Source organism: Antrostomus carolinensis, unplaced genomic scaffold (genome assembly GCF_000700745.2).
Source record: "Antrostomus carolinensis isolate BGI_N321 unplaced genomic scaffold, ASM70074v2 scaffold31066, whole genome shotgun sequence".
Classification (NCBI taxonomy): Eukaryota; Metazoa; Chordata; class Aves; order Caprimulgiformes; family Caprimulgidae; genus Antrostomus; species Antrostomus carolinensis.
In genome coordinates this window covers 25,682-35,122 of record NW_010324475.1, presented here as the reverse complement: position 1 = coordinate 35,122, position 9,441 = coordinate 25,682, and the positions used below count along the sequence as shown (strand labels likewise).

Genomic DNA, 9,441 nt, shown 5'->3' with positions numbered 1-9,441 from the left:
CAAAAGTCTGGTTTGCTGTAAAGGCCCCGTCACCACGATGGTGCATAAACGATGCCATGAAAGCAGGGACATTTCCCTCCTGCCAGAAGCCTGACCGACCTGGGGGTGGTTTGAGATGGGGGAGATGGGATTTTGTCTCAGCCTACCCACCCAGTGGGGTTTGGCCCCTGGGCTGCTGTCTGCTCGGCGTGATGCCGCAGCACAGCTGGTGAGGACCATCCCTGGCTGGACCACTCGTGCCCGGCGGGATTTTACACCCCGCCGTGGGTGGCTGTGGGGCTGCGCGGCTGGTGGCGTGCTGGAGTTCAGAGTGATGCCAAGTGCTTGACCTTCTCTGAGGTTACGTTTCCTGGAGGTGAAGGTACCAACTGAACTCCTCAGTGAGACGCTTTCTGTGGTGAAGTACAGTTGTCACCATCATTTTCCTGTGCTTTGAGAAAAGTGTCATCTGCTGTATGACAGCCAAAGAGAAACCCAGGTTGATTTCCTTCATTCCCCAAGCACAGATGAGTCCAGCTAGTAAACAGTGTTGAAGCTTTGTGTGAAACAGTAACAACATATACAAAGGAACTTTTAACTTGACAGTGAGTAATCCAAAACCTTTTTCTTCCCCCTCTCAGTAATACCTGAGCAGCGTGAGATAGTCTGTGCTTCTGCTCTGAGATAGATACCACTACTCCCATTTCAAAAAGACTGATGGAAGAGATTCATCCAAGGTCATCCAACAAGCTTTAGACACTGCATAAAACTGAACTGTAAACAGTCCTTGAAAAGATGAACTGATTGTTTTTTTCACCACAACAACCTTCTGAATCAGATTTTAAAGTTTTGAAATGTTTTAAATACTCAGCTTCATTTTACAGTTGTTGCATTGACAATAGCAAACCAGATTTTGGTCCAGAAATGATTTAGCAGCAGATTTGCAAATCTATGTAATGGCTTGGCTGCCAAGGCTTCACATGTAACAGGTGGTGAACCCCAAAAACCTGGAGTCCATGTGAGGTCCTAGAACCAATCAGAGAACAAATCCTACAGAAAGCATGGATAGAAAGCAGTAGATAAAAAGAGGAGGTCTTTCCCCATGTGCTTTTTCTTTAACCCCCATCTTCCTCCCTTACCACTCTTTCTTTTTGATTTTGTTGTTTTTATTAACGGTTTTGTTTTGATGCATGCCATAAACAGTCAGGTTCTGAGAATCTCGGGGCTAATAGGCGAGAAGGTGAGCACTGTGCTCTTTTCTGTGCGGATTTTTTTTCCTGATAGACAGTATTTTTGTATTATGTGTCAGCACTAAGAATGTGTTTGACTTGTTATTTGAAAAAGGATGGTAGTTTAATAGGTGATAAATTCACCAAAAGAAATTCCCAAATATTCTGTCACTAAATAGTTAAATGCTGAGGCAAAACTATTGGCAGAAACCAGCTACTGAAGTATGAATTAATTTCTGCTGCCATTCCAATGACTGTTGTGGTGTTATATTAAGGATGAATTTGGACTTGGATTTAATCTCCTCAGGGACTGCTCGATTACAAGGGGGGTTGAGATGGTTGCTCTAGAAGAAACAAGCATTTCTGCCTGCTGGGAGGCAGAGCTCATTCAGGACTCTTATCTAGAATAAATTTCATTTACCTTTCAGCCCTATTAGTGCACCAGATCCCCTATCTCTGGTGCAGGTTCCTGCTCGTGTCTAGCCGCAACGCTTTCGCTGTTGGGTGGTGGAGCTGGGGGTGGTGAGGAGCTGGCAGGGAGCCCAGCACAGCTCAGCTCTGGCACTTGGCATCACCAGCCTCTTGGGTTGGTGGCTGAGAAGATGGGCTCTGAGGAGGTAAAAGTGAGGAATTTTGGGACCTTTTGTTAGGGAGACCTGGGGGAGGCAGTCAGCCTTCTTCCCTGGAGAAAGGGGAGGAGACATGAATAAGAGGTGAGGTAGACATCATCAGGCTGCACAGCGATTGTCTTCTGGCTCAGCCTGTTCTAGCAAGCCAGTTTGCTGAAGACCTTATCCACTATCTACTGCCAATACAGCTAATACAGAAAGATCAACGCTGGGTCGCCTGAAACCAGGCTACTAATAAAAGAGAGGATGCTGATTTAAAATCCAACAGGCATATCTTACCTGGTGATTGTGAAAAGTCTGCTTTCCCAACCAATTTGATTATCAGTAAAGACACTGTGAGTAACTGGCACTGTGCTGCACTAGCATTCAGCTGATAAATTCATTAAATACACATAAAACCTTTGGTATAACAGAAGCAGACTCAGAGTAAGAAAACACTGTCATACAATCAGTGTCTCATGCTTTGAAAATTAATCTCTCTGCTTCTTTGCTCCAGCTTTGCTCCTGTAGTTGTACTGCAGGAGGCTATTATCTTCTGACATCGAAACCATAGGCATTATCTCATTATTAAAGGTCTTTTTTCTTTTTTTTTTCCGGTGAAGGTAATACCTTAGGCTAATAAGTAACTAAGTTTACATCTTCCTCACCTTATTCACACAAGTAGTTGCATTTACTTGACTATGGCCATTCTGATGAGTAGGATGAGTAAGGGATTTGGCCAAAGGAGGAGTATTTAAATGTCTAAGCCAGTTTCAGTCCTTGAAGTTCTGTTACATAGTAACTGTAAATTAAAATTCTGTTCTCTTATTAGTGGTGTGCTAAAATCAGTGAGGTTGTATGAGACCAGAATTTGGTCCTTCATAGTTTGTGCACTCTCTGTCCCAAAGCACCATATTGCACATTTCAGATGGAAAAATGTTCCTATTACCATCTTTGGTACAGTGGAGACCTTTCTAATTAAAAGATTAAAGTTACATCCTTTGATATAACAACAGTTGCCATATAAGAAATGCTAATATTTTCTGTATTCGTGTTAATGTTATAATGGTATGAGTAAGTTCTATTTTTTAAATTAAAAACAATGTGATCTAGTTAATTCCTTAGCAGAGTCTCACATGGCTTCTCTTACACTTTGGAAACGGGGAAAGTAGAACTTTTAAAGTAAAAAACAAACAGAAAAAAAAATGTATGACAATGTATACTTTTTCCCAGAATACAGAGGAACACAAAAGTAGTAGCTCTCTTTTTGATTCTATGCTCTGTGAAATCAGAGTAACTATTACAGAGTTTACGGTAAACCTGGTGAGCTATTAAAATCACAAACTAACAATTCTTTCTTCTAATTCTGACATAAACCAATTGATGTTTTTGTTTTAAAGGATATCTGAAAATTTCTATTTGTGTGAAGGATGCACTGTACCCCGTTGGCTACTATATGAATTGTATATGGAAACCTGCAGTCCAAATTCCAAGTCTCAAGTAAATTCAGCCACCTTTGGAAAGGTACAGAGTAGATATGATATATAAGATAAGAAGCAGAGACACCTAAACAGAAAATCTGATGATCAAATATACACACTTCATATCAGAAGAGATTAAATAACAGAGAAAAATGAATATGTAATTCATATTCAGTTATGCTTGTGTCTTTTCTAATACATTTCTTACAAGCCTTCATGTAGGCATAGTTGTACTAGAGAAAACAGTATTGTCTCTGATGGAGTTTGTTTTCTTCAGAGAACTGATGTATGTTATACTAGCAAATATTTATTTTGTCAATACATTTTAGAAAACTTTACCAGAGTAAACAGTGCAAGGTTAATAAACTTGTCCTGAGGAGCTGATTCTTCTGTCCTTAAAAGACTCCTTTGGTTGTTATATAATTTTACGCTTTCCTTTTTAAGTATACTTGGGGAGATTTTGCTCCAAACACACCCTAAAAAAGTTGTTATATCCAAGCAAAATAAATGCAGATGTAAACCCCAATCTCCTTTAAACAGTTACACTTTTCTAATACATGGAGGTTGATAGAACCCACAGAGCAATTACCACTTAGATACCCCAATTGCAACAAACACTCATAGCTATTCAACTTTAATTAACAAATTAAGGAAGATAGAATGCCTTGTGATTACTTGTTGCTCAAGACTTTTTGTTCAGGATTTCCTATTTTTATTGCTAATATTATATTAATTTATTGCTAATATTATTATATTAGGTAAGAACTACTAAGCATTGTTTTAACACAAAACCAAAATAATTCAGGTTATTTTGGTTTTTACAGTTGTACCTGAAATCAATTTCATTTGTGCAGATAACCTTGTTTTAGATATAATAAAATCATAGAATTGTAGAATGGTTTGGTTGGAAGGGATCGTTAAAGGTCATCTAGTCCAACCCCCCTGCCATCAGCAGGGACATCTTCAACTAGATCAGGTTGCTCATTGAATCATTTATCTCAATTCAGTTGAATCTATTTTTTTTTACTGGGTGAGTTAAATCACTCTTACTTAAAATTAAGATTTGACTGAGTGATCCAGTGTGATTTATTGCCATAGCTTAATGGATTGTCACCCATCAGCCGAGCCCACAGGTAGTATTTGCCTGGCTTCAATGTAGATGTCTGCCATGAAGCTAGTCACCTTAAAATCTCTTGGTAGCAAATGGAGAGAAATAAGTAGTTACATATGATTCCTCTCACCCTAAATGAATCATCTCAGGCAGCTCAGATGAAATGTGCCTTGGAACTGCCTGGTTTTTGCTGTTGACAACAGAGTCTGCAGCAGCTAGCTTAGGCATCTATACCTTGTAGCCATGTAGGTAAGATGAATCCCATCCTGTCTGTACAATTTCAGGTGCTCCAGCACGATTGAGTTACCACCTGTAAGCTAAGCCTTCTTGTGGTTTAAGTTAATGCATCTTACTTTTAAGCTGGGACAGGCATGGATGAAGCATGAGTCTGGTCATGCAGAAGAGCGTAGCTGATGAGCCATGGCTGCTATAGGTTGGTGCTTGCAACGGTTTGCTCACAGCCTTAACCGACCCCGTGCATTGTGGTGCAAGTTAACACATGGCGAGTGAGCAAGCTGGGGTGCAGCTCCCCAATGGCTTGAAATGGTCTGTCCTTCTGCAGCAGGAGGTGGGACTGTGCAGCGAGAGGCTGGGGAAGGAACTGCAGCAACGCTGGTGTAAATTAAAGGTGCACATATAATGGGTTTCCATGGCCTAGCTATTGATAATTCATCAGGACAGAGTAACCTGACTGCATCACCTGCGTGTAGGCTGTAAGGACTTTTGCAGTCAAGCCCTGTGTGAATCAAACTGCGATGATTTAAGACACTACTAATCTCATCTACCCTATCCCTCTGCCCACGTACACCACTGTATCTGTAGAAGGGGAAGAAGTATGTGTCTCATGCCACAGAAGTCCCAGTTTCACAGGCTGCCCTTTTAGGAGAATGGGATTATGTTAAAACATCAGCTTGAGCAAGGGAGCAGATGGGGTGGGTGCTCACAGAAGCGATCAAAGAACAGGACCACTCCAACACTGTTAAAACTGGAGGTGCACCTTAGTATGAATTGGGGAAATTTGTCCTTTAGCAGGCCTTTGGACCAGCAAAGTGCAGTTTGCACGAAGCCCAAGCTTTGCACTGTGAAGTGGAGGCTCCCCTCACTCCTCACTAAAGTTGAGTACTCAATCCTCTCTTCCTGCTAGATAGGGAATGTGAGCTCCCGCTGTCCTGGGTTAGGCTCTGTCTTCACGGGACAGCTCAGGCTGAATAATCATAGCGAAGTGGATCATGACCCTGACAGTATCTTATTACTCTGTAGGGCCTAACCTTGACAGACGCTGCATGACCTCAGTTCACCTTTACCACCGCCCTGGTCAAAAGGTTGCTTTGCAGCTTGATGATTCAGGTCAAGTTCCGTCAAGTTCTCCTTACAAGGAACTTGAGGAACACCCCCTATCCTGTAAGTTCTCCTTGCAAGAGTGAGTGGGCAGGCAAAGTCCCTTGTGTGAGTAAATCATGCTCGAATGAGCAAGGTTTGCAGGTCTGGCAGAATACTGGAGAATCATGGCACCTCCAACTTCTCCTAGCTCATATAGCCCACCTGACTGAGAGTGGTCTCTGGTGTGTGCACTGACTATGTTTCAGTGCAAGGTAAAACAGACTAGTTTAAAATTTCCTTCCTGAGGGAGATAATCCCTTAAATTACTTAGATTTCAATCCCCAAAAGCCTGATTGAGTTTGGTTCAACAGTTAGCATTTGATAGGTATGTAAGAACAGGTATTAGCCTGCAAATGACAGAAAGCAAAAGTGATTAAGGAGAAAAAAAATGTAGCAAATACATTTTTATATTTTAGAATTAATTTACCAAGTATCTCTAATATTCTGCTTGTTTTTTTAGCTTATTCGGTTAGTTTTCCCGGGCCTGAGGACAAGAAGGCTGGGCACGAGAGGGAGTAACAGGTATTGGTTTTGCTACCTTTGTTTAAAAATGTTATTTATAATTGTTTTAATAAAATTTAAAAATGGCTGAATTGTAAGCGCCAGCACTGTAACACAGCAGCTGAATTCTTGGTTGCAAGTCTGTAATGCATCACAAGATCCAGAATGGTTTGTGATGCCACTAAGTACATTAAAATAGAGTTGATTCCCTGAAAATCACCACATCAGAGCTGCTTTGGTAGGGCAGGAATTCCAGATCAGGCTGTTTTTTTAAAAAATAGTGCTTTGAACTGTAATAGTTTTTACAGCATGGCTTGCATGAGGCATCTCCCAGACATCACAACCTTACTCAGAGCTCTTGAGACACTGGGTCAGGAAAGCCTGGCTCCAGGATGCACGGGAGTAGGAGCTGTGATCAATGTTTATGTTGTGCTTTTCGTCCTTGCAGGTATCTATGGAGTGACTCAGCATGTACTGGTGGTCAATGGAAATGTTGTAAAGAGTTTAAAACCATTTAAACCAGATCACCTCAGATCCTCCCTCTGCATGTCTTTTCCCTTTCCTCTCTTCTAGATACTCTTTTGTCAATTCAGTGTCCAAATTTGTAATCACACTGTGAACATCCAGACTGGAAAAAGGGATGTTTTCACGGCATTGAGACATCATAATTTTACAAACATTTTGAGTAGCTGTCAAGTACTGGATTTGAGAATGACATGCCCTGACTTGATCTGCAATTTTTCTCCACTAGTCTGGACTTGCTATCAGCTTGATCCAGCGAGATCCTTTACTTTGGGAGTGCCTCACCACAGACACTCCCAGGCTTCTCCTCATAGATGGCAGGATTTGGAAGTGAGTGATAGCTCCCAGCCTCCACGCTCTTTCTTCCCACCAGCAGTAGGTTACCTTCTGCTGACTGCTGGTAGCCTGAAGCTGCTGCACTGCTCCCCTGCCTTCCCCATAACTCAGACAGGGAAGAGCCAGCTGGTAGCACCTCCACTGCTCACTGAGGTTGGGATAAACCTTAGAGATCTGTCAGGTTTCTTGGGTTTTAGCTTGCCATGACCACTGATGAGCCATCCAGGCGCTATGCTACTGTGAAGGGCTGCGGAACAACTGCACTAAATCCTTCAGCTGCCATAGGGATACAGGGACCTCTGTCAGCTGAGACTCTGGTTCCTGGCTTCTCTAGCTGTCTTGTACAAATCTGTTGCACCCTATTCACTGGCTTAAGTCTTTTTGTTTAGAAGAAGTTATCATTCCAGGGCAAAAACTATTAAAAAGAGTTTGCAAAGGGTTTGTGCAATTATCTTCTGTTGGGGAAAATAAATTTTCAGCAGAATTTAAGAAAACAAATGTAACTTCTTTTACTTGGTCTTTTCTTGTTTAAGTAGGATGATAATCTGCTTTCAAAGAGGAATATGAATTATTTCCTGACTTGTTGAAAGTCCTGTGTTTGTCAGATCATAATTTTTTATTTATTTTCTAGGTATCATTATGATGGAATAGCTATCAAGAAGGACTCTTCCTTTTATGCACGTTATTGCTCTCTTCTGCCTGAAAAAAATTATCACAGGTTTGTTTTTAAAATGTTTTAATCATAAAATGTCACGTGACTGTCTATGTATTGTCTGTATATAAAAGTCTGCAAATCCTGTTTAACATTGACTACAGTATTATATTTTTCTTTTTATTATACACACTATAAAACTGCTGTGCCATTGAATGCTGTGCCCTAATAGAGAAGCTCCATTTTGAAAACATGCCCTGCCTAATCAGACTTCCTTGAATTGGACATTTTAGCCAGGTAGATCTTAAGAGCAACAACTCATGCTAAACCTAAAAGAGAAGCTTAATATACTGAGACTTTAAATGGGAGCTCAAATAAACATATTGACTATTGTTTCATGACATTGTAGCACCTTCTTTATTAAACAGTAGGCTGAAGCGACATGCATTAAAGCTTTAATGACTGCACTGTTTTGAAGAGTGATACATGCAAACATGTTATCTTGGTTTTTTCAGTACTTGAAACAATGAGGCATATTACGTTGAAAATACTTCCTTCACTTTGTTTTAAAAATTTCAGATTTGAAAATCAGCTCTTGTAAGTGAACATCAATGACAAAATGTGTAAGATGAGTATAAATTGATTGCAAAAATTAAAAGTCTAAAAATAATTGATGAATATAAGATACTTGGACAGACTAAACTGTAGACATGAGCACATTCCAGTTGTAGGCACGTGAGGAAGAGTTCTCATGGTTAAGCTCATGGTTGAGATAAAGAAACCACAGGCTTGCATTTCTCTCCAGAAAAAAGGAAGTGAAATGCTGCCACCCCTTAGCACTTTTACACACTTTTAAAATGCACAGAAGAAAAATAGGTGCAGCCAGTGGCTTGGACTTTGGAGACCAGGCTCATATCATACTCACTGTCATACAGACTTGTATATGACTAATGTGTACACAGATAGATTCTGTACTTTGGTTTCCATTCTTTAACATGGAGATAAAGCACTTTTCTATAGCATGAATGTCGGAAGGATACAAGTGAGCCTATTAAGCACCTAGATATTCTGGTGATGATGAAAGCTGTTTCAGTGTCTGTGACATTTTACGTGATAGATACTTAACTGAGTGCAACTCTGCAAGAGAACACAGAAATTATACCCATAGGTCTGTTGCCTTCCTCCACGGGTTTTACAGCAGACTAATGTTGCAGAAGTCTATAGAGTGACAAAGGTAAAGAATGGGACAGGGCAGAGGATCAGGTTCTACAGATGATCAAGTGGCAATTGGTTTTTGTGAGACCAAACAAATTATTCATAGGCAACTTGAGGTTCATTTCGCTGAAGACCTTTCCTGAAGTGATATCCCTTGCTACCCATGCACCCAATATAACCAGAACAGGCCTAAGATTTGATGTCCGTAATAAGGAAAGGTCTTGGCTGCTGTTCAAGGAACACTGCAAGTCTCTGGCTGAGACTCTGCTGGTCTGTCTTCTTCAGGGAAAGAAAGATGTCTCCCTGCAGCATCACTTGAAAACAGCAATCTCACTGGGCCTAGTAGGGGAGCTGCTAGTTCTGGTCACAGAAGAGATGAGAGAGAGAACAGAACAATGTGAATTATGACTATAGGTCTGTTGCCTTC

The 9,441-nt window shown here is 40.8% G+C and overlaps 1 protein-coding gene across 1 annotated transcript in view; it reads left to right on the top strand.

Annotated features, from left to right (window-relative positions):
• The first annotated feature begins 191 nt into the window (after nucleotides 1–191).
• RFX8 (regulatory factor X8) overlaps nucleotides 192–9,441 on the top strand; it is a 28,411-nt gene continuing 19,161 nt past the window's right edge. The window contains exons 1-4 of the mRNA XM_029085698.1: nucleotides 192–208; nucleotides 3,217–3,340; nucleotides 6,249–6,310; nucleotides 7,779–7,865. Of these exons, the coding sequence (XP_028941531.1) occupies nucleotides 192–208; nucleotides 3,217–3,340; nucleotides 6,249–6,310; nucleotides 7,779–7,865 (290 nt within the window). The remainder of the gene's footprint in view (nucleotides 209–3,216; nucleotides 3,341–6,248; nucleotides 6,311–7,778; nucleotides 7,866–9,441) is intronic.